We start from the raw sequence: 25,603 nt of genomic DNA, 5'->3' as shown, positions 1-25,603 counted from the left end.
TCACCTATAGTGTGCTAAATTAAATTCTGTAGCAAAGTTTTAGTTCACCAAAAGTGTTCAAAAACATTTCTAAATTAACAGGTATAGGCATGGCACCCTAAACTTTTTTTTTTCAATATACATGAATGCAATTTTTTTATTTTAACTGAATATTTTTGGCCTAAAGGCGCTGTAAGAAAGTTATGCTATGTTAAATGCCTTTTTTTAGTCATATTCTGCAACAGCGAAAAGCTGATTATCTAAGTGCTGTCAGCCTGTCACATTATTGATGTGATTAATAAATCAATTTTGCACTGGTTGGGGAAAACGCCCCGAGATGTTTTAGTGATTTTTATCGAATGAAAAATCAAGTCCTTAAGTCCCACCAGTCGTTAAGTTAACCCACTTAAAAAACAAAATATTTTACCGTTAACTGTAAAACTTTAAAATTTAGACAAATGAGGGAGTTTTAACTGAGTATTAAAATAAAAGCACTTAAATTTAAGAATAAATTAATGTAAGTTCGTTTGCTCCGAATTAATCAACTTACAGTAAGTCAATTCACGTTATTTCCCAACAGTTAATTTATTCAATCAAAGTAAGCCTATATATAGGCTTAGTTATTACGACACTGATTTAAACTGTTTGCATTTTTTCCAACAAAGCGAAAAGTCGATAAGCGACGAAATCATGGACTTGTTCGGCAACAAGAGTACAAGTATCAGCGGTCCGCCGCCGCTGGCAAGTGGGAACCACGCTCCGGCGCCACTGGCACCTGCCACAGGCGCCACTGGCAACAACTTCGACTCGCTGGCAGGCCTCTTTGCCAGCAAGCCGGCCGAGTCGCCAGCCACGGTTGCCAGGAACGAGCAGAACAGCAACAGCAGCCACCTTTCAGCTTCAAGCCTGCCGCAGTCCTCTTCAAACGTGTCGCTTAACAACCTGTTTATAATGCCGCGTAAGTGTACGCTATAAGTTTAGCGTGGAACTTGCTCGAAAGTGTCGAGGCGACGATTTTAGAAAAATGCTGTGACGTTAAACTGATTTTCACCTGATCAAATTTGTTCAGTAATTTTATCCTATCTGGTAAAAATAAGTGAAAAAATAAAAGTACTATATAATACGACGTTCAATTATTTAATTTTAAATAGATATTTGTATGGTTTTAATTACGTCATTTATGTGTTGTTTTTTTTTTCATTGCAATCCATAGTTCCCGTTCTTTAAAAAGGGAGAATAGAAATCAATCGGTTTACCAACAACTGGTTTAGAAAAGTGTCAACCCTTGAATGCTTTCCAAACTTTAAAGCAGTCAGAATAAGAATACCAAAGCCCATACAAAAGTAGGTAGCATTTTAAACGTTTGAAATATTTCTTTATTCATTTTCAACATGGTATGTTTTCAAGACATTTTTCAAGACAAGACTATGTTAAAAAGGATAAAGATATATTCGAAACGTTCAAAATGCTACCTACTTCTATGTGGACTTTGGTATCCTTAATACGTTTTACCAAAACCTGCAACCGTTATTCCTCAAAGCAGACTTTATCCATAACTTCTCACGCGTTTCTTTTCACCCAGCTTCACTTTTTTCCATAATCATAGTTTTACGCGTTTTCATTTCTTTTGAAGTTTTGCTTGGTGTGCATAGCTCAATGTTTCGCTGTGTTGGAAATGTAAGATAAGCGTTAAGTACCGCGCTTTTAATTAATGATAAAGTTGTAAAAGCAAAAGACGGTAAACTGAACTTTCTGTGTGTCAACCCACATATGCTTTGCAAACTTCACCGAATCGTTTGTTTCCATCAGCAGCCGACAAAAAAGACAGTGCTTATATATTCGAAAAGTTTAAAATGCTTCCTACTTCTGTATGGGCTTAGATATTCTTACTACGTCAAACTACAACCTCCAACCATTATGCCTCAAAGCAGACGTCAACCCTAACTTCTAACACGTTTCTTTTCACCCAGCAGCCGAGAAAGAAGACAACTCTTCGGGCAACCAGACCCAACAGGTCTACTCTTCGAGCGGGGGCGAGGCGTCAGCTGACCCAGGTAACGAGGTCACCCCCTCGCACCGACCCACCGAACTCACCCTCAACAGCGCTTACCCCAAGTCAAAAGGCAAGAAGTGTTTTGTTTTTGTAGTAAGAAGAACATTTGACGAGTTCCTTTGTTTGCGTTTCATCTGTGATAAGTTGAATAGTATCCGGCTTGCGTTTTATAACCAAAATTGTTGTAGAAGTAGTATAGGGGCAACAGAGTAGTGCTAGATATGCTGTTGCTACCAGGCATAGTATATACTGAAATCAAGTTAGTCTGGTGTTTATTTGTTTGTTCGACCTTTCGGCTAACTATTTAGAAAGTCTTCATCAGGAAATGACACACACGGCTAACAAGACGTAAAGCAAAATGACATTAGATATTACTGGCCCGTAAAAATATTGAAAAAAAAATGTTTAGATTAAAGTTACAATTTTGTTCAACCTATAAGCCATGGGTATTTATCAAAATACGTTCCTCTGGCACAGGGATATTAGATTAAAAACGATTTGTTTTGCTTGTGACATTTTTGGGATACACGATTTTTGCAAAGTGACACTTGAAACTAACTTTTTTGACCTGGGTTGTTTTGAAAATATGGCCCTAGCTACTTCAAAATAATGTATAATATTTCTCTGCTTCAATTAATAACATTATCATTTATATCAAACAGTTTTTAATTTATTTTCATTTTAACATATATTAATCTTCAATACTCGAAAGCTTAGTTGACAACCGTGGTTTGTTGATTTAAATAGGCAAAAATACTAACCAACACATAAAGCAAATGTCACTGGTGTATGTTTTACACTCTACTTCAGGCACACTTGACGCGTCTTAACATTTTTGTTCAGTAATAATTGGATTTACAAATCAAGTTTAACCAAAAGCGTGTGAAACCGAGATTCGACTGAATAAAGAAAACTCCGGTGTCGATTCATTTCGAACAACTATAAGCAAAAACTGTTGCTAAAATATCATATCATCGCGCATTCATTTCATTACTTGCGGAAGATCAAAGTGATCTTAGGGATGTCCGATATATCGAATCGTAACCGATATTCGATGCCAAGTGGTAGTATCGGTACTCACCCGATACTAGGATGCTGCCAGTGCCTGTCCGACACCATTTTTCTATAGGAATTTCAACAATAATTTGCCATTCAAGAATTAAACGCAGACGTTGTACTTTGAAAAGTTAATTTATTCAAAAACATGAAATAAACAACTGAAGGTAACTAAACTTCTTAAACGCTAAACAGATGTTGGCCTAATAACCTAAAAAATACCTTTGAACGTCTCATTTAAATCGATTTTGCTTGATTAAACATGAAAAAAACGTCATATGGTATCGAATCGCGATAATTCTCGTTAAAAATATCGCGTTTCACGATAAGATGTCAAGTATCGGACAAGTCATTGGCTAAGTGACTTATTTTCCTTTTTCTGAAATTTATATTACAAGATTAACAAAGTACTGGTTTTATTTTTCTTCACCTTTTCACCACAAAAATACTGCTGATAACCAGTGTAATATCCCTTTTTTGCAATACGTATACACTTAAACGTTTTAATATAGACTGGCTTTGTAAATTTTAGCGTCACATTGAAGTGATCGTGAATATTTGCATTCGACGCTTTAGCTATAAAATATTACCTTTTTGTTACAGGTGTTATCCGGTTCTTTTATATGCTTATAGCTTCAAGGCAGCCCGCCGACAAATAGAGCACAGATTTATTTTCGTTTTTTCTTGACAGCATGCTTACCTGCTGAGTGGCAGCAGCTATCAGTTCTTGCATGTGTTTGGTCTTATCTATGCTTTGGAAATTTGCCTTATGTTCAAACTTTGCGTTTTTTTTGGCTTAAAAGTATAACCCAAAAGAACTACCTAAAACGTTTCACTTAAAATTTAGTTACTTTGTAGTTTGCCCTAATGGAATACAATAAATATTTATACAAATCAACATATCCTTGAAACAAAGCTTGTGTGGTTTAACATGTCATCTTCTGGCATTCTTCTGTTTTACTATCATGTCATCGTACATAATTATAATATTTAACTTTTCACTAAATTTAACCTGTAATGAAGTCCGTGTTAAACACTGGAAACGTCTGTATATTGTATATCAGGGCTACTCAACTATTTTTAGCAAAGTTCCAGTTACAAAAGTTTAAAATTTTCGAAGGTCCGTTATAACTCTCATGAAATTATGTACAGTCATACAAAATGTAATACGTTATAATTTACCTATGTCCATCGCTGTTCTATAATGCCCGTTACTAGAAATGGGTTTTCAATGAACAGCAGAATTTTTTTGCCGAAAAAAACTCATCATATCGCATTGCTAAGTAAATACTGAAACAGATGACGTCCGGATTCAACACTGAAAAGGTCCGCATTCGGACCGCGGTCCCAGTTGAATAGCCCTGACGTATATAAACCGCCGCCCGCCAGTTGATAATTCCTGCCCCACACTATTAACTTTTTTTCATTAATAAAAAAAATGAAGAAAAAAACTTACAATAGGAATGCTTTTAGGCAGCTAACGACCATTCACTTTTGTGTATCGCCACACTTCCTGTTTATAATGCCCCACACTATGAAACTGATATTTCCCGCTCAAAAAAAAAATGCGCCACCCAGTGAACTAAAACCATTTTTTCCCGTTCCGTCAGGTGGCAGCAACACGCCGTCTGCGCCTCTCGCCTCTTCAGAGAGCTGGTCGTCCATTTCTTCAGTGGGGGGGACCCCAATGGACAGCTTCGCATCATCCCGAGGCCCTAGCCCCCTCACCCTGATGCACGGGGATCCCATACCCATCGCCGTGGCCTTTACCGAAACCCTGAACGCCTACTTCAAGGGGAATCACCTTAGCAAGTGGGTGAAGTGTTTTGGGGTTTTGTTATTGTGCTGTGCTTTTGGGGTTCGAGAGTCAATTTAGAGTTTGAATTTTGAAATTATATGATATAATCTATGCCACGATGCTTTAAATTTTTAGCTGGTTTAATTGGTGGTTAGTTGGTTACCCAAATTTTCGTGTTTTTACCCCAGTGTCATTTACCATTTCAGCTAGAACTGAGATAGTTGCGGGTATTGGTAGCATTTTTAATAAGAATTAGAATAAAACAGAGCAATTAACAAAGGCGAAAATAGTTTAATTGATAAAAATGCCCCAGGACCTTCTTGATTGTATTTTGCCCACATTTCAGTACAACAGTTTTTGGACCAAAACCAACAGGTTTCTTAAGTCCACTTGTTTTATGACGTCAATTTATGACCAAAATTTTGATGCCGACCCAGATTCACATTACCAAAAATATAGTTAGCTTTAAAAAAAGTTTATTGTTTTTAAGCGAGACTTTTTAACGCATTTTACTTGTTTGTCAGATGTATGGTGAAGATCACTGGTGAGGTTCAGATTTCTTTTCCTGCCGGTATCGTACGAGCATTCACGTCTAACCCAAACCCGCCAGTCCTGAGCTTCAAAATCAAGGGATGCGCTGCGATAAAAGACTTCAGTCCGAACCAGACGTTGCTCTTCCAGTGAGTAGTAATACCAGAGACCTGTTTTCACTCAAGGAACGGATATTTTTGGAAGCGTTTTTTAAACACTCATTTTGTACTGCGTGCAACTGCACAGTACGAAAATAAACATCCCACGCATGTACAGCGTAAGCATAAAACTATTTTCCAGTGTTGTAAGTTAAGTCATTTTCAACAAATAGTAAGTTGAAACCCAGGCTAAGTCATTTTGTCAAAAAAAGTCAAACTCAAGTCGCAGCATTGCATCTAAAACAAAATTTTAACTTATTAAGTGAACGCATTACATACTGAGCGATATTTCGCATAACAAACACCAAAAAGTCAAGTCATGTTCCCCGAAAGACTTATATTAACCTAATTCATTGAAACGCTGCTATCTTTTGTTCTCTCATCATGGTTTGTATTTTCTTGTTTATTGCAGTGGTTCCCAACCTGGGGTTCGAGACCCCCAACGGGTTTGCCTGGGGGTTCGTCGCGTAGTAATTCATAAAGAAAAACAGCAATATAAATTAGAAGTTTAGCAGTATAGAAGGAGCAAGAGCAACCGCCAGTCTAACATTTGTGTTAATATAACATTTGCTGTAGTGAACCAGTCGTGTTTATGAAGCCATTACAGTTTTCAATTAATGGATCAAGCGTAGCTTCAGTCAAACAATGTCTAATTAATATGAATCAACGCTGAAACCGTAACTTAAGCTTGGTATGCATACTTAAATCCGATATTTAGCCAAATGTTGATACAATCCGTCTAGAGTTTTTCCAAATTTGAGTTTTCCAATTTTAAAATGTGTTTTTTATTGACTCTGGTTTATGTATCATGCACTATAATTGTGGGGTGGCGCAAGTTATCGAAAGCTTAAAAGGGGTTGCGAGAACAAAAAGGTCGGGAATGACTGGTTTATTATAATTTTAAAACCAACCCGTTTTGTTTCAGCGATGCGTCGCAGTTGGACGGCTCACAACAAAACTTCTGGTTCAACATGACTTCGCTCACCACACACGTTAAGAAGATGGCCGAAAAGAACCCAAACTCCCCCTACTACAACATTCAAGTGCTCACCTACCAGGTAAAAATAGTGAAAATGTTTAGCAGGTTGCAATGTTGACCAATCACATTAAACAACTTTGCCCTCGCAACATGTTACGTCATTAAAAAATACTTTTTAGCTGCGCTGCGCTGCGCAGAGAAATTTTTTTCTTTTTTTTAAAACTCGCATGAACATTGAAATTGAATATAAAACAATTACATTTCAAATGAGCGAAAAAGATCAAACGGACATTTTTAATAAGCTTTCTTTACATAGTCATAAGTAGCTATTCGAAAGCATTTCAAGAACAAAAAAATTGCAGCACTCAGTGCAATTCACTTTCACACAAAGTTGTACACTTTTAGCAACAGCATCCAAAACACATTTTGTAGTTTTATTTTGTTAGCAGGTAACATTCTATTGTAATATGTTAGCAGGTCACATTCTATTCTAATATGTTAGCAGGTCACATTCTATTCTAATTCTAATCAACTAAAAATTTACATGCTATATAAGGCGACCTAGACTAAGGAACAGTCAGGAAGTTTCAATATTTTAACAGTTACCTGAATGTTTAGTGGTGGGGGCCAAAAACCAAAGCACACCGCGGGCCACATATTTTGGTTCCGCGGGCCGCAGGTTGCACGCCCCTGGTTTAGAAGAAATGTGACAATTGACTAAGTTTTAAACTTTTGAAACAACGGATTGGTTATGAGATTGACAAGTTTTCGCACAACCTTTCTTCATTAGGTATGAATAAACATGTCCGCCAAACTTAAAAAAAGAGCTTTAAAACCACTGACTTATAATATTGCGTCAATTATGGGCGAAAACAATTTAATTTTACAGTCGATATTACGTGATTGAGACTTGCCATTCAGAAAACCAGTTGATGATTTTACCTTATTAACCCCAGCAAGGCACCTAAATAACAAAATGTATTTTCAGATAAGTACGCCGTCGGGTTCTGATCTGGTTCCTTTGCACATCTCCAGCCACTGGCAGTGCACAGACGACTTTACCGATCTCCGAATAGAGTACAAGTAAGTGCCGACTCTTCCCTTAACTGTTTAGTGTAGCTATAGTTTACCTTTCAGAAAGATTTTTCGTTTTCACTTAAATATAATTTTTCGACTGGCAGTATTTTTCCACGATTGGTTGCTGTGTTGCCGAACGATAACGATTCGTGTAAAGAACAAGCGTTTTAATTAAGTCGTTGTAGAATTACTGAAGTGCGAGTAAAGTAAAATGTGTACCGCAAAATCGTTGAATCTTTAAGCGCATTTCAATTAATTTTCGTACTAAAATGTCCTTAAAAAATCCTGTGTTTTTACTGAATTCTTTGAATTTATTTTATGTGCAGCTTAAGTTGTATGTATAGAACAGCGGTTCCCATTTTTTTTTTAATTTTGCCTGGTGGACCCGATGCAATTATTTTGATTTTTTGCGGCCCTATAAAAATTCAAGGATCAGTTGACCCATGTTTCTTGTAGTACACTAGCGCGGTCAAGATTCTTTCTAATGTGACAACTTTCTAACTAATGCGAACCCCAGTTTGGGAACCGCTGGTTTAGAAAGTGTCGTAGTAAAACCAAGTTTGGAACCATTTGTTATTGCGCTGACCATGGTATTTGTACTTTTTTAAGTTATGCGAAAAACGTTGGACTATCTCAAATTTTAGGTCTAAAATTTTCTTTGAAAAGTCATTGAATGTTTATGAATATTTTTCTGAAAATTGCGTGACAGCCGTATGATAGCTCTGCATTACATTGCATTCGTGAGGCGAACACAGCAATTACCATTAGGGACGCAACCAAAAACTGAGGAACTTGGGCCGAAAATGCTTGTCACAAGTAATCTGGCCAGCCTGATGAGGGATGGAAAATTATTTATGAGAAGGGTCCGCATAAGAACAGAAAATGTTTTTGATCTAAAAGTTATTTTACCGTATTGCACGATAACCTCTGTTCTCCAGATACAACAGCAAAACAGCATCAAACCTCGCGCTTAAGAACGTCCAGTTCATTGTTCCTATTGATGGCGCTGTCACCAACGTGGAATCGGAACCTCACGCCACCTGGTAAGTTCACTAGGCTCCTTATGGTTTGAAGCATGATTGGAGGTCTTAGTTAGACGTAGTAAGAATATCAAAGCTCATACAGAAGTATAGTAAATAGGTATAGCATTTTACATTCATTTTCAACCTAGTCTATATTGAAAAGTTATTCGAAACGTCTCCTTATTTTTATTTTTTACTAAGCTACTAATTATACTAGGTTACAGCTCGGTGTTTTTACCACAAATATCAGAAGAGTCCCAAAACTACCGCCCATAGTCCAGGGGTAACCAAACCACGACCCGCTGGCCAGAATTCTACTCACTTAAATACGCGGCATTTTACTGTAGTAACTAACAATTTGCCAATTCTAACCAACTCTTTGGAGTATTATGGTCGGAGGTTTTAGTTGTACGAAGTAGGAATATCCAAACCTTACCGTGTCTTTTACAGAAAAACACACTTTTGTATAAATGTTTCAGTGTCTTCAATATAATTATACAGTAAATTATACTAAGATTTTATATTGAGTGAGGTTAGAATACTAGTTTTATTGGTTTTTATTGTACTCACTTATAGAAGCAATATTTTACTTTAAGAACTAGCAATTTTGCCAATTCCAACCAATTCTTTGGAGTATAATGGTTGTAAGATTTAGTTTTGGAAATATCCTAAAATTGCTGTGTCAATATAAAACATAATACAAGATTTTCTGTTAAGCACAGTTAAAATATCTTTTTTTATTCAATGGTACTTACTAATATACGCAAGACATTTTACTGTATAGTAACAAACAATCTGCCAAATTGTAACTAAATCTTTGGAGCATAATTGTTCAGGCTATAGTTGAGCGAAGTAGGAATATCCAACCCTTACCGTGTCTTTTACAGGAAAACGCACTTTTGTATAAATGTTTCAGTGTCTTAAAGATTTTATATTGAGTACGGTTAAAATGCCAGTTTTCCTTGTTTTACTTTGTACTCACTAATAGAATCAAGATTTTACTTTAGTAACTAGCAATTTTGCCAATTCTAACCAACTACTTGGAGCATGATGGTTGCAAGTTTCATTTGAACGAAGTACAAATATCCAAACCTTACCGTTTCTTTTACAGGAATCCTTCTCAGAAACGACTCGCCTGGAAGCTGGCCGCCCCCCTGAGCGGGGTTTCCCTGGACGGGCAACTACACAGCCGTCTGGGCCTGGCGTCGGGACCGGGTAAGGCCACCGCCCTGGCCGCCCAATTCATGTCTGAGGGGGGCACAGCCACCGGCGCCGACTTCGAACTGGCTGGAACCGGTTACAGGCTGTCGCTGGTCAAGAAGAGGTTTGCTTCCGGTAAGTGGCTATTATTATTTATGACTAGTCTGTCAAAAATCATATAAAACCCACAAAACTATCGTCTTAATTTAAGGCGATTTTTGTAGGCTTTTACAGTTCCGGTAAGTTGCTATTATTAAGCCAATTCTTTTCTGGGCTTTTCATGCGATTTTTTTATATTTCTAGAAGTGACTATTATTAAGACGATACTTGTCAGGGCTTTTCATACAATTTTTTTTTTATTTCGGTAAGTGCCTATTACTGAGGCGATACTTTCGTGGTCTTTTCTACGAGATTTAAAATGGATTTTGTTGGAAATGCTCTGTAGGGATTATCTCTTACACTTGTGATGTGATTAATAGAAAATTTGCAATCCTTGGGTTAAGGGAGATTTATATCAGATCTAAGACTTATTCTTGTTGCTTGGTGTAAAGAACGGTTACACTGGTAATACTTAAAACGGTTACACTTGTAATAACAATAGTAAATTCAGTTTGCTTGGGGAGCCGCAGATTAAGTACGATAACAAACGAAACATATCCCGATTAACTGTATAAAAAATAACTTAGTGATACACCTAAGGCTGTCCCCTCAGCCGCATGATGTTCTTTATATTCCAACGAACCCCTATTAACGCTGCAATCGACTTTGACAGGAAAGTACTTGTCCGACTGCACTTAGCGCCCACCACACCTGACGCCTCGACAATCGTCCCATGATAGAAGACGCAGAAAATGCTAAAAAAACGTCGCGCGGTCGCCAATCAAAAGTATACACCCCGCTCCACTTTAATTAGTGGAAGGGTCAGTTGTTCGTCTTTTTATCAACCTCTCGATTTTTTGATGTTTTTGTCAGAAAAGTTTGCAAATCGGACGCGGCATTTTTTCTTGTCGATTTTCGTTGACGCGTCATTTTTAACCTCAAAACGCACTCGACCAATCACGCCGCTGGCCTTTCGCGCCAGACGACTCGTTGTCGATCTCCGTAGAGCTTTTTTCTCCGCTTGTTTTATCATTAAATATGTTGTCGTTTTATACAATCCTTCCTTCTCTTTCCACTTCTCCTTTTCTACAGCGTTATTCCTTTTATCGCTCCGCAGTAGTGAAATCTATAGACGTATCGTTACGATTACCGATTTGGGAAATCCCCCTTGTGACTCTTGAGGGAAATCCCCGCCTGTGATCAACTGATTTTTTTCTAATTTAAATTTGTGATCCACCCTTCAGCTCGTACGTTTACCGTCTGACTTAAAATTTAATCAAGTCGCCTAGATATTTTGCGAACTTCAAAGAAAGACAACTTTTGGTATAAGGGTTTAAAAAAAAAGCTATTACGTAGTATTTAGCACCTTTTTACTCAGCTGGTGAACTTCTTTATACGAGCGTAAAAAAACAGTTTGTTTGCGAGCGTTAACCGAATTTCGTCGTTTTTAGATCACCTCAGTATAATAACGGCTAAATTTTTCTTAGCCCGAGACCTGTGTGAACATGACAGAAACTACTATTGTGTGGGTGACACGTAACGATTTTTAAAGCTGTCAGTCTATTTTCTGCAATGATTACTTGTCCTGTTTGCAACTCAAATCCGACTGTTTTATAGTTGCTGTATAAATTGGCCGAATCCCATTTCCCAATCAGCTAGGACCAATTTTGTTGCCGGTTATCAAAGGAGGTAATAACCGCAAACCTCTGCTAGAGTTATCCAATGTTATGTGATCGTAATTATACCAAATGGTATAGTATCAGTTCTCGTCCAGTACTGTACTGTCCAATATCAAATAAATTGATTTTAGTCATAATTAGCGATCAAACACCGTGTAATCTCGTATTGTCCAAAAAAGTTTGCTGACATTCAACGTTCATCCCAACTTACTTCGTCGCATAATTTTTGGAACATGTATCCAAACAAAAACCTGGCATCGGACCTCCATAGTCCCTAGCGACTGCCAGTGCCCATTTCGCGAATAAAGCGCAATTGACCGATACCGACTCGCCGGTGAAATGTTTTGTCTTCTTCAAGTGCAATAGCGTTCTGTGATGCTCGTCGCCTCCATTTTGCGTCCTGTTGCATTGTGCGCGCTGTGTGCGCCAGACCACAAAGGCCAAGGCTAAACTGTAAGTTTAATGTGCATCGACTGGATTCTACCGAAAGGAATGTGGCATTTTTTTCGAGTTTGGTTACACTTATGCATGATCACACTACACACAAACGGTGACTGTATAGAATAGATGGTACAGGTATGGCACCTCGATGGTCCAATAAAATTATTGCAAAGCACTGCTTTAAGACCATTACCTAAGCTGATTTCACTCGAAAATTCCTTAAAACAACTGCCACTAAATAGTAATGGTTAAAGCTAAAATACTTAACTGATCTGGATGTTACCCCTCCAAGCGTTTTAGTGAAGCTAGTATCGGTGGATCAACGGTAATTTCATTAAGAAGACGATAAAACGTATTTTGCTTTAGCCTTTTCTTTTTCTCTTTCACGCAGCTCTAGACTCCCAGCTTGCTGATGTTTAATCACAACATTCCTATTGCGCAGAATTTTGCTCACCGAGTCACAAACACCGAAAATTATAAATGTGTATTTTTCCAAAAGCCAAACTCTGGCAAAATTCATTACGTATCCCTGCTAACCGTAACAAATAAATTAAACCTCCTCGGCCAAAATCGTTCATCTAACAAAAATAATTCGCAAGTTGCCTTGGTTGAGTCGCAAAACGAAGCCGGTGGCACCTCTTAAAACGGCAAAAGTTAACTGTCTAACTTAGTTTACGCGGTTTAATGAACCCTTGTATTCGAAACCAACGCCGAAACCTGTACACCAGCCCTTCAGTATCTCTATTCTGGACTTCAACATACCAAAGTCCCCCTTTCTTTTCTTGCAGTAAACGAGCATAGGTGCTGCGGGAAGTATTGTGTGTTCGTATTGGTTCCACAACAGTCGTGTTTGCCACTGCCAAATCCGCCCTGATTATTGTGACCCATTCCCCCATCGTACGTTTGTCCAATTTTAAACTACCTTGGTTTGGGTGAGAAAATTGGAAGAAAAAACGGCCAGCATTGTAAAAAGACGTAAATACACTTAAAATGCTTTTCGGAGCGGTAAAGTTAGGCCAAACCATCACCACCATATATGGCGATCGCCAGTGCGCCTTTCTTTTTATTTCAAGGTTATAAGTAAGAATTTAACAAACAAAATCCAGCTTGGGGTTCTATCAAAGTCATGTTTCTTTTTGTTTAACCCTAGCCTTTCTTAAAAAAAACACTACTGTGTTTAAAGTCGGCAGAAAGTTACAACCGTGCGTGATTTTGTGCAATATCACCTTTAGGATGTGGTCACCTTTTAGAAAAAACTTTCTGCGACCTTCTCGATAAGTGATTGTAACTCCTAATTCGTGTTTCTTTATTTTTTGTACTGCTAATCGTATTTGTAAAACCTAATTCAACTAACGCGTTCAGCCTTAGACGCCTTAAACCCACAAGGGTGGCGTTTTTCCAACGTTTCAAAACAACACGGCATCGAATCTTGTAAGAACCCCTTCTATTTCACAAACGCCAACATATAGTTTGCGCAATTTTCTAGTGTCGACTGCTGTATGTCTTACAAAATAAACAAGTTTTTTACGGGATTCGTGACCGTGTCATTTGCCCCCCGAATGACATTGACGTCCTTGCTAAGCTTTCGCCCACATTCATTTAACGATCAAAGTATGCTTCAACTCCGTTTTCTTGTGTTTTTTTTGGCATCTTCTCGCGACTCGATTTATCATTTGCGCTTTCAAGTTTCTCTCTCTCGCGCGCGTGTATTCCTTTTTCTATAATTGGTTTCTGTTTAGAGATTGATATTATCGTTATAGTATACGCGTTCGTACGTTTTACGATTCACAATAAAACCTGTAATACCCTGCTGTCTCTTATCGATGGTTTAGTGTTGAGCTTTCAGCATAGCCCTGCTGATTTTCATTCAGGTAAGTGGTCTACTTTTATATTAAAATTTCTATTTTAACTGTAGGATTAAGCAGTTCACTACTCTGTTAAATTGCTGCGGCGTACCGAAACTTTTATCGATTTTTAAAACCATTTTAATTTATAAAAATACTTTTTGTTGCATTGCATTTTTCTACCGAGAATTGACCGACCCAGGTAAGGATACAATACATGTCAAACCATACATGGTTCGAACTTATTGATTTGTTAGTGACAATCTTCTTTAACAAATAGTGGTATTTTAACTAATTGTTCTATCCATATGTGCGCCATGTTAAAAAAACGAGTTTGCCAGACTGCTGTGAATAAATCGTATATTTTTAGAAGCCTATGTTTGTCGGTAAGTTGTTACACTTTGTTACTTTTATAGATATATTACACATGTATTGCATTGGCCTACAGTGTTTTAAACGTTAAACATGGTAAGAAAAATATAATTTTTATCTCGAATTAGACAATGTTTGAAAAAATCGAGTATATGACGTGTAGTGAAAGCAATAACCTACGAATGCTACAAAGTAGCATCCAACAGTATTATGTCCACCGAATAAATACTAATTGGCCGAGTTGAAACACTGAACGTTTCCTTCCATTCACGATCACTCACTCAAATGTGCCTTACAGACGGTAATTCCATTCCGACACGTTTGAGATGTTTCCTTGAATCTGTAAAGTTGAGACTAAACTGGAAGCAATAAGCGTTCTGAAAGGTTCTAAAGAGCAGGACAAAGTTAAAACTATTAGCCTTGAAATGTCAAAGCCAATTAAAAAAGTTCTGATGAAATTATTTCCAAGGGATCGAAAAGTAAAAATTCACTTGCAACATTAATTAAAAAGCAAAACAACTAGGTTTTTGAGGCATTTATAAAATACTAAAGTCGCCATACTTACCCAAGCCTAGTTGCGTTGTTTTGGTGTGATGGCTCAGGAAGCCGATGCAAAAGGCGCAGCTAATTGAAATAATATTCGATTTGAGCGCTAGCCTAACTAACCTAAGCTTATTGCTACTATAGCTGTTGCTTTTAATGATTTTCGGTCCAGAAGTTTATTGATTGGCAAATGTCAAAACACTATAAGATGAGAAGTTCTACACTTCATGTATCAATAGTTTCTATATATCCGCAAATTGTTTAGCTGACGTGACGATGGGCAGTCAACGCCTTGGACGCTTTATTTAAAACTTTAGACGCTTGAATTTCCTATGGCGTTCTACCTAAATACCCTTCAAGTTACAAATGCTGGATCTTTTTATTGGCCTGTCTAAACTGATTAAACTAGTTAGGGATAATAATAAGAACTTGTATTGGGTGACAGCTCAACGCCAATATTCACTAATCATTCAACAACACGACTTTAACGATTAACCGAATTAGTGGATTAATTAATTATTTACGCGGTTTATATTTCAGGCAACTTCTCAAATCGAACAATAAACAGCATGCAATACAATTGTCGCAATATTCATGCGCCACCGAAAAAAATGGCGGACCAAAACTCAAACAAAACCCCGAGCGACGAAAGCGAGGACTTCGTGCTGTACTGGCGGCGCTGGCTGTTTCTAACCGGGCTAGCCCTTTACCAGTTCCTGGCCGGCATTTCGTTTGCCAGCTACGGACAGGTGAGCAACTTCTACACGCAGTTCTTCGGTGTCAGCTACGCGACAGTCGACTGGATCACAAACTCACGTAACGTGGCAGGGGTGCTGGGGTTGGCGCCGCTAGCCTGGCTAGTGTCCAGCAGGAGGCTGCGCCTTCGAGCACTGGTCAGTTTAGCCGCCGCCTCGTCCACTCTCGGCCTGCTGCTGGTCACTGTATCGCTGGCCAAAAGCGCCCTAATGCCGCTAATTGTTTTGGGACAGATTTTCTGCGGCCTTTCGGAAACGATTGGTACAGCTTTGCCCTCGACGTTTGCCGTTCTCTGGTTCCCTGAGAGCCAAGTGGGTACCGCCATCGCCATGGTATGTGTCGGACAGAGTCTTGGCGACTTGACCGGCTATCTACTGCCTCCCTACCTTCTCTACGCGACGCAAAACGACACCGGGAATCGCAAAGGTGCGCTGCTTGACGAAGAACTTCTCAGCCGCGCTCAGGTTTCCTTCTCGGCAATGTACGGATCCTTTTTCGCCCTATCCGCCATTGTGGCAACTCTTTTCTACTGTTTCTTTACCGATCTCCCGCCTACTCCTCCGACCCACGCACAGCGTTTGAAATTAAAAACCAAAGACGAAAGGCGCGGTGGCGTTTGGCAAGACAGCAAGCTGCTCTTCACCAACCGTTCTTACGTCGCCGTCCTCTACGTAATCGCGCTCTGCTTCCAGCTTGTACTCCTCGAGAGCCTGATGATGTCGGAGCTGATCCGCTCGCTTCCGACGCGCCTTTTTCCGCGGAGGACTCCATCAGACGAGCTCAGCGGCGACGTGATGGCGGTGTGGAGTCTGAGCAACGTTCTAGGGCTGCTGGCCGTCGCGAAAGTCGTGGACCGCTGCAAGCGCTACAAGTTACTGGGTGGCATTTTCGCGACCTTTGCCTTTGCGGCTTCTGCCTTAGTAGCGGCTGGCGTTCTCTGCGGCTCGGCGGCCTCCATCTTCGCCGGCAACGCTCTGTACGGCTTCTTCCTCGGCGCCGCGGCCGTGGTCACGCTCGAGATGGGCACGCAACTGACCTATCCGGTGGACGAGGCACTGGTCAACACGTGGATGACCGGCGTCCAGACCGCGTTTGGTCTGCTTCTAGGAGTGGTTGGACGCGCGATCTTCGCTTGGCGAGGAGGCGCCGCTGTCGTGATCTTCCAGGCCGCTCTCCTCCTGCTTGGGGTCCTCTGTCTTGCCTCCGTATCCTCGAGGAACAAGCGACTGGACGTGGATCAGGATGAACATAGGGAGGATGCAAGGACTCTTCTGCTGCCAAGAAACGGGCTCTGATTGCTGCTCGCGTGATTAAAGTTTAGAGTATAAATGCTGGAACAAAAAAGCCTTACAAAACACAAAACCTAGCAAATATAATGTTTACTTCAATGGGTCCGACGTAACGAGATGATCAACGGACGCACTTAATGTACGCGATCAAATTACACATCTAGTTTTGTTACGCAGAACTATAACATTGGCATTATTCACATAAATTAGTCGTAATTAAGTTAATGCCAACTTTATGCTATGAACATGTATTCGTTCTGTAGTATTGCCAAATCAAATCAAATGCTGTACCGCCACAGTATGTCGGTTGTTTGACGTGATGGGCACTTGTAATGTAACTGTTGTTTAACAGTGAAACACACGCCCCACAAACCTCTCAGATCCCGATAAATCCCGACTGCTTCTTCTTGTTTCAACTGCGCCTCAACTGCGCTGTTCCGGCTATCACTTGGCATTATCTCACCAAGGCACGACGATTCACGTCAAGTCGAGCGGACAATGGAGGATAAATTGAAACCCAATGGCAAAGTGAACCGGTATAGGTACACCTACCTCCTATAGCTGTGGACCGGCCCAAATTATTGCCGAAATCTGTAAAAGTTGTTTTTGCTGTTTTTTTTTAATTTACAAACATTTGTATTGCGATGAATATATAATGCAATTTGATGAGATGTGAAGCGTTCCAACAGATTTAAGCGTGGTCTATACTGTTTTTAATCTGCTTGGCTAACCTGATTTGACTATCTGTGTTATGCTACCTAAAAATAGTTTAATTATATTTTAGTAGAGTTATTGCTCATAATCGGACGAGTTACCAATTTTAATAATTTAACGTTTTTTTATGACAGGGACTTGATTTGCTCTAAATAAGACTTGACGGGGTGTTACTCATTTTAAAAAACTTGGGTTTTTAATCAAAGACTTGACTTGGTCTAATAAAAGATGTAACCATAATGATAGACTGCTGTTGGCGATTGAAAGTATCTTAAATACCCCACACAGGCAGTGTAAAAAGTATAGTCCTAAAGGTAATTTAAAGGCAATTTTACTGAACCAAAGCAAATAAAAATGTGTATATATTGAGATCTGTAAATTTGTCTTTGTGCAAAATTATATTCAAATTTAGGATCCTAATAAGTTATGTTGCAATGAAGTCTTCACAAAAGCGGTAGAGACTTTCGCCATTACCTTAGTCCTTATTTTTATATTGTACAGTAACTAATTATGTTATTTCATATGTGAAACTATTTAAAATATTTCATGCACATTGAAAATAGAGGGATTTACGTTGCCTGCGCTCGAAATTTTAACTTTTGTCAATTTATCTAGTAAAATTTTAGTTTTACCGAGTTAAAGTTGTCTTCAGGTATATGACGACTGCCGTTCTACAGACTGGACTTTGATTTATTTAAACAAGGAACAATCAGTTGTTATTAAAAGGTAAAGTGTTACTTTTTTCCCTTGATGCATTTTGCTTAACGCTTAAACCATTAACCCTACTTTGATTGCTGCACGTTGAACGCGCAACACAAAAACTCTTTTCCATGGCTTGGGTCAGTTGCAATCGTTCGTTGGCCTTTCCCTCAGTTTGCATTCGCCTAAAGTTCGGCTTTACTGCGCACGAAATTGCAAGGTAAAGAAACAAACAGCTGTTGATGGTGCACAAGGTACCGTATGGGCCAAAGCTGGAGAGCGTGAGTCGACCAAGCAGCATAACGCCCAGTCCGACGAAATTGTCAACGACGACCATGCACAGTGTCAACGAAAGTCTCGTCGAGAGGGTAAGTCTGCTGAGTCACGACCTCGAAAAGGATGACCTGGTACGCGCTGCAAGAAAATCCGAGCAGAAAGTTTCCGGCGAAGAGAACTGCAATTTTTTTTCTTTTTTTTTTTTAATGTAAAAGAGTTCAAATTGATGTTAAAAGGTGCAGTAACAAAACTACATAATACAGAATAAAATCAGTAACCAAAACCGCTATGAGAGCCAGACTCGCGCAGAAACCAGCAAGGCTAGCGCACCTGGTCAGCAGCATTACACGCTCGCCTTTGTCGATCACCTTGGCCGCCACGAGACCACCACATATGGCGCTCACCGAATACCTCAACTTTGGTCAATTTCGCTGGTACAACCCCCCCAGTTTTGGTCCAGTTAAAGTTGGCCTGGTGCATCATGCATATCAAGACTGCCGCTCTACCGTCTTAAGTTCAATCTATGTAAACAAGGGACAATTAATTGTTATGAAAAGAAAAAGTGTTACGTCTGGAATTACATCAGTTAATATTTCAACTGTACTTTATCTACATCATGGAAATATCCCGCGGGCCAGTAGAATTACCTTTGCTGCGGACCGGATCTGGCCCGCCGCCGTTGAGTGATCCTTAGAATATAGCATGCACTGTGAGACAAACTGTGGGCCGCGGCCAAAGTGTGGGCATTCCAGCAATTGACGAAGCACTTTTTCAATGGAATGCAAAACATTACGCAGGGAAAATTGTAAGGCGCAGGGAAATGGCAAAATATATACCTCAGTCAACAGTAAACGGACTAACGCCTAAGCCTATACAGTTGAAAGCTAACTTTGCTAGTAGATGTTTTGCAGCTTTACACGTCATTAAAATTCGATAAAGTTTAGATAAAATAGGATAAAAGAGTTAACCAGCACACCCAAACCACATGATTACAATTTACCCAATGTGAACTAGAAAACTTTTGAAACAAGAGATTTCGCTTTTTAAAATCAAAACTGTTGATTAAATATGTATTTATCTGTTGATAAATTATGTATTTCTTCCGTTAATAGACCTTTAGCAGTGCACAATGCCCTGTGAGATTGCCTGCGAATAACTATTAAGATCGCGATATTCGCACGGTGCAGCCGCAGCGGAACAAAACAATTTCCTAATAACTGTTAAACTGGCCATTATAAATCATACAATAATTTTATCAGAAGACTAAAGCATCCTCATATTACAAAGGTTTTTAGTGTTATCTATCATTATAGAGCAGTGGTTCTCAAACTGGGGTCCGCGAGACAATTTTCTGGAACCGCGAAGCACCTAACAAATAAACAACACGACGCCCCTGAAGAAGATATTTTTTGTGCATTAAAATTTTCAGTAAACTTACTTTGCCGTAACATAGGCTTAATTTTGGGACAAAAGAGAGAAAGCCAAAGTAAGGCTCGACCTATACGCTCAAAGTGACATTATGATAACTTAATTCCAACGCCTTTGCGCGTCACCACAAGCTACGATTAGTTGTTCATTAACGTTATTGTACGCTTTAAGTTGAATTGTCCATTGTGACGTCATAGTGTTGCATTGTGCTAATGAGAATTACGTTTTTACTGTTTGCTGTGCTGCCACTGTGGGTTGTACGGTCACGGTTTCAAAACTATTCGTGATTGCTTGACTCAAATAAAGTGATTATTTTGTGTTAATTTGTGTATATTTTTAAGGGGACCGTAAGCAATTTAAAAAGTTGCTAGGGGACCGTTGCGTATTTAAAAAAAAAAAGTTTGAGAACCACTGTTGAGTTTATAACCAGGAAAGACATTCAGCAAAACCAAAGAGTTGGAGAGGTGTTAACTTACATTTTTTTAGGTGAGCAAGCAAGTTTTCTGGCGCGGCATGTTTTCGAATTCAGCAATAAATCCAACGGGAATGTTGCCTTCGTTGCAATAAACGCAAGCTTGCCCGATTTTGCGATAATCGGTTTTACGCTGCTCCCTACGCGGATACACGTTCGTTTGCGCAATATATTGTGGACCGCTATTGTGTATAAAAAGAATGGAGGCCAATTAGGCTACATTCAAGAAGTTAGGGCAGAGGCGAGTCGTTTGCGTGAAAATTTGGCTTCTGTTAGGTTAAACATAACCCTTTAATTAAAGCAGTGGTTCTCAAACGTTTGTTGGACTAGCGACACACCTAGAATTTTATTAAATTTTACTAACATCTGTACACCAAAGCCAATTTATTTTATTGCTTGGTAAAAAATCGTAATTCATTCGCGGTAAATACTAAACAGAACCACTATGCGACATCCAATAAAAAATTAAATTAATGTACCAGGGTCTCGCGACGCATAGTTTTGAGAACCTCTGCATTAGGACATTGAACATTTTAAGCATATACGGCCAGCTTTCTATAAACATAGAGAAAAACATTATCATTATGTGGTTTGAGTGTTGTGAACAATTTGATCTGAACTGTACCGAATGACGTGTAGTGTTGCAAAACATCTACTAGCAAAGTTAGCTTTCAACTATATAGTCTTAGGTGTGAGTCCGTTTACTGTTGACTGAGGTGCTTGTTTATATTTTGCCATTTCCCTGTGCATTGGAATTTTCCCTGCATAATGTTTTGCATTCTATTGAAGTAGTGTTTTGGCACCAAATATATTGCGCACGAAACGTAACTAAGGTTAACCTCCTCAGGCCAATATGCATTGTAGCTCAAAGTGACGTAAATGGCCGAGAAAAAAACAAGGGAATTCTCTGAGAAAACTTCGTATTTATGTAGTTAAAGTTTGGCTAAAAGTAGGTATTTCAACAATCAGTCAAATCAAACCAAAACTTGTAGCCACCACAAATTATGTAAATAGAGCTTATAATGAGTTTACAGTTAATATGCGGTCAACAAGTACATGATAACATCGAAATAATAATAAGTAGCTCGCGGCTTATTAAAAATTGCTAGATGGCCCACATTTCAGCCTGCGTCACAAAAAAAACATTTTGTCCTTTGAACAGAAATACATTTTGTGGAGGTGTTAATTAGGGGTCAAACAACTACGACCAGCGGGCCTGACGGGTCAATTAATCCAGCCAGCGGCATATTTCCTTAATGAGAATAAAGTAGAGTTTAAATATTGCGGGATGTAGCCTAATTCCAAACAAAATATTTTGGTGAAATGTTATACTGACCAATTGTCGATGGTTGGGCGTTACATCTTTTACGGCCTTTATAAAAAAAGTTTGGTGACCCTTATGTATATTTTTCATCAGGACCAGTTAAATTAGCATGCAACAAACCAATTCCTAATAAGGAACAGATTGTTTTCATAGTCAAGAATTACACTTTGTCGCTGATTTTACTACGCGGTTTAAAAACGAAATGTTTAACAAGATAGTTTATTCATTTTTTTATTTTTCGAATTCACAAGGTTTATTATCTATACAGAGTAATTTTTTGCGTTTCTTCCAAATCACTTCTACTCGGTCAAGACGGCTTATAAGTTACTAGTAAGTTTAATATCTTATTGGTAAATGCAGTGTTTTTAAGAGGTATCATTGCTCAGTGACCTCTCGGCCGGCTTTTTACTTAAAATTTCGCATAAGATTTGCAGGGCTGCCTCGTACCACTTCACACATAACAACAAATCCTTATTGTACTTATCTTTACAGAAAATGATCGAAACCAAGCTTTACGCCAGAAGGTGGATCATCCTCTTAGCACTGGTGCTCCTGCAAATCATCAGCTCCCTAAACTTCGCCTACGGTCAAGTCAACAACGTCTACGCGGCCTACTACAACGTTAGCTACGCGACACTGGACTGGATGATAACCGCCGCTTTTCTTGGCTCCATTCTGGCGTCGCCATTCCTTATATGGGCAAGTGGAAGGGACTTGATTAAGTTTCGCAGCTTTATCATCTTGGCGTCCGGCGCTATGGCGCTTTGCTATTTACTCAACTACATAGCGGCGTGGTTTCGCCGCCTTTTATCGCTGGCTTTCGTCGGTCAAGCGTTGGCAGGCGCCGCTATTGTTCTTCTCGATACGATCGGAGGAGTTTTTGCCGTCCAATGGTTCCCAAACCATGAGGTTGGTACGGCAATGAGTCTGAGCGTTATAGGATTTTCGTTCGGGACCATCCTTGGTTCGCTCCTGTTTTCTAACATCCTTAAAGTTCCCGCTACACAGTTGAACAAAACCTGGACTAAAGCTGAGAACAATAGCTGGGAAGCACAGGACAGGAGTTCATTCACAGGGGTGGACTTGACTTGTTTTTTAGCGGCGGCGTTCATATTCATTTTGTCCTGCGTTTTTGTGACAGACACCCCGCCTTTGGCCCCAACGGTGGCACAAGGCTTAAAACGACAAGCAGAAGAGAGCGACTTAGTCCAATCCACGAGGGATGTCTTACAACAGACGCGAGCGCTCTTTAGCGATCGGGTTTACTTGCTGCTGACCGTGTTCTACGCCCTACAACTCGACATGTTCGATATGGAGCTCGCCTTTTTGGGCGAAATAGTTCGGAGCCTCGGCAAAACCGCGTCGGAAAACGAAAACTCGTGGAGCAGTTACCTCATCATTGCGTATTCGGTGAGCGCCATATGTGGCGGTCTCATGGCGGCCAAGGTGATCGACAAAAGCGAGCGTGTAATGCTGCTGACCAGGTGCGCTAGCCTTGCTGGTTTCTGCGCGAGTCTGGCTCTCATAGCGGGTTACCGCTTTCAGCAGTTCGGAGTTCTCTTCGCTGGCAACTCGCTGCTCGGATTTTCCTGCAGCGCGTGCCAGGTCAGCGTTTTCGAGCTCGTGACTCAGCAGACTTACCCGCTCGACGAAACCTTTGTGACGCTGTGCATGGTCGTCGTTGACAATTTCGTCGGACTGGGCGTTATGCTGCTCGGGCGTCTAACGCTCTCCAGCCTTGGCCCATACGGTACCTTGTGCACCATCAGCAGCTGTTTGTTATTTTGCCTTGCAATTTCGTGCGCAGTAAAGCCGACCTTTAGGCGAATGCAAACTGAGGGAAAGGCATCGCAACTGACCCAAGCTGTTTAATTAAATCAAAGTTCAGTCGGTAGAACGGCAGGGGTCATATGCCCGAAGACAACTTTAACTCGGTTAAACTAAAATTTAACCAGAGAAATTGACAAAAGTTGATATGTTATGCGCATGTCAACGTAAAGCTCTCCAAGCACTATTTTCCAGGCGAGATAAAAACTCTTTTCTCGATTTTTTCAATGTGCACCAAATAATGTAATTAATTTAGTCTATCAAATAGAATATTTGATTACTATACAATAAAAATTTGGGCAAGGTAATGGCGAGAAAGTCTTACCAGTGTTGTTAAGAGTTCGTTTGCAAAATAACTTGAAAAATAATTTAAATATAAATATTGCCCAAAAACGCATTTGTTTATATAGCTCAATAAACACATTTTTATTTACATTTGCACAATAAAATTGCATTCATACTACTCTATGTGTTTTATTGTTGGTGCGAGGTATGGATTTTATTCTTTTGCCTTTTTTATTTGTCAGTTCACTGCTTAGTCATCCATCATTACATCCCATCGTCCTTCGTCCGTTTCCAAACTTTTGTTATCCTGGTGAAAGCGTTTACCACGCTTTTATAACTGACAATGCCCAAGTTTTGTGGAAATTAATTAATGTATAGCGTGTATATAAAAAACGAACTTTCAAATTCATTCGACATCCTAGTACTAGGAAATAAATCAACAAGTTTGTCGTAATGATTTATATTCAGTATCTTTTACATTGCCTCAAAACCATGATTGCACTTCTGTTAAAGAAAGCCATGCCTTTTTTCACATTCTTTATAGTATATACAAATTTAGGATATTTGGTAGGTTTTCTGATTGAAGATCAAACACATACGCCTTTTTTAACTTTCTCGGTACTTAAATAAGACAACTTCTCTCGAATATATTTTAAACAAGCGCCTCCTTTATTGAGAGCCTTCACAAACTGTTTCGGCAGTGGTGGACTTCGTTGAAACCAATGTTGGAAACAAGTTATTTGAAATGACCTAAGTCCCTGTCAAGTCATTTGTAAATTAACTTAAGGCCAAGTCAGGTATTTTCGAATAAATAACAAGTCAAGTCATCGGTTGTCAAGTTCAAGTAAAGTCATAATTAGAGCAAGTCAACTTGAAGTCAAGTCCATTGTCTTAAAAATAAAACTTTAAACTATTAAAACTGGTGAACTCGTCCGATTATAAGCAATAAATCAAGTAAAAAACAACAAACGCAAAATATGACAAGCAAATTGTTGTAGCCTATGTGCAAAAATTTAGATAAATAACCTCATTTTTAACCCTTTAGAAAGTATGTAAAACCTCTGAATTTTAACCCAAGTCATTTGTCCTAAAGACTTAAGTCAAGTCAAGTCATTTGTCCAAAAGGCTGAAGTCAAGTCAAGTCATTTTGCCCAAAAGACTTAAGTCAAATCAAGTCATTTCAAAACATTGACTTAAGTGCACTTAAGTTAGGTCATTACAACACTGATTAAAACTAATAACAAGTAGAGGTTGGAAAAACAGTGACTTAAGTGCACTTAAAACACTGTCTCTATTTATAACGAAAACTATTTTTTTATGCTGTAATTTTATTTTCGCTATATAGAGTAAGCCTTTCGCAGTAAACAAAAAATTTAGTGTTTATCCAAATGAAAGTTATGCCGTGAAAGGCATGTAACGCGTGTGAGTTATTTGAAAGGACCCTTTGGCTGCATTTTGACACATAATAATAGATGTCAAAACACGCTATGTGTTTGCTTATAGACCTTGTTCTGCATGCATCAGTCAGAATTTTGACAAAACTTTGGCATGGAATAGTAGTCGAAACTTTTTTATCATCACTAGGGCTTAAGCCTATATAAGTTGAGTTCGCAAAGAAGAGTTTTTCTTTTCTTCAAACCTTCTTTTTAACCAGTAACGCCTCTTTCACTATTATCAGCAATTGTATTGCTATATTTCCCAG

The 25,603-nt window shown here is 39.2% G+C and overlaps 3 protein-coding genes across 3 annotated transcripts in view; all 3 read left to right on the top strand.

The window, feature by feature from the left end:
* Window positions 1-13,874, top strand: part of LOC146164910 (F-BAR domain only protein 2-like) — a 33,629-nt gene extending 19,755 nt beyond the window's left edge. The window contains exons 16-24 of the mRNA XM_083383218.1: window positions 645-937; window positions 1,953-2,102; window positions 4,699-4,900; window positions 5,411-5,566; window positions 6,501-6,633; window positions 7,543-7,637; window positions 8,570-8,674; window positions 9,765-9,988; window positions 10,626-13,874. Coding sequence (XP_083239344.1) covers window positions 645-937; window positions 1,953-2,102; window positions 4,699-4,900; window positions 5,411-5,566; window positions 6,501-6,633; window positions 7,543-7,637; window positions 8,570-8,674; window positions 9,765-9,988; window positions 10,626-10,651 — 1,384 coding nt within the window. The 3' untranslated portion in view covers window positions 10,652-13,874. The remainder of the gene's footprint in view (window positions 1-644; window positions 938-1,952; window positions 2,103-4,698; window positions 4,901-5,410; window positions 5,567-6,500; window positions 6,634-7,542; window positions 7,638-8,569; window positions 8,675-9,764; window positions 9,989-10,625) is intronic.
* Window positions 13,875-15,442: 1,568 nt separating this feature from the next.
* On the top strand, window positions 15,443-16,882 carry LOC146164909 (choline/ethanolamine transporter FLVCR1-like). The gene has a single exon (XM_083380878.1). The coding sequence runs from the start codon at window positions 15,443-15,445 to the stop codon at window positions 16,880-16,882; it is 1,440 nt and encodes a 479-aa protein (XP_083237004.1).
* A 1,742-nt stretch (window positions 16,883-18,624) lies between these two features.
* On the top strand, window positions 18,625-23,661 carry LOC146164908 (putative MFS-type transporter C09D4.1). The gene is made up of 2 exons (XM_083380877.1): window positions 18,625-18,696; window positions 22,282-23,661. The coding sequence occupies exons 1-2, from the start codon at window positions 18,625-18,627 to the stop codon at window positions 23,659-23,661; spliced, it is 1,452 nt and encodes a 483-aa protein (XP_083237003.1).
* The last annotated feature ends 1,942 nt before the right edge of the window (window positions 23,662-25,603 follow it).

This window comes from Ascidiella aspersa, chromosome 2 (genome assembly GCF_963924565.1).
Source record: "Ascidiella aspersa chromosome 2, kaAscAspe10.2, whole genome shotgun sequence".
NCBI lineage: Eukaryota > Metazoa > Chordata > Ascidiacea > Phlebobranchia > Ascidiidae > Ascidiella > Ascidiella aspersa.
Note: the sequence above shows the minus strand (reverse complement) of the source record. Positions and strands in the feature narration are given on the sequence as shown.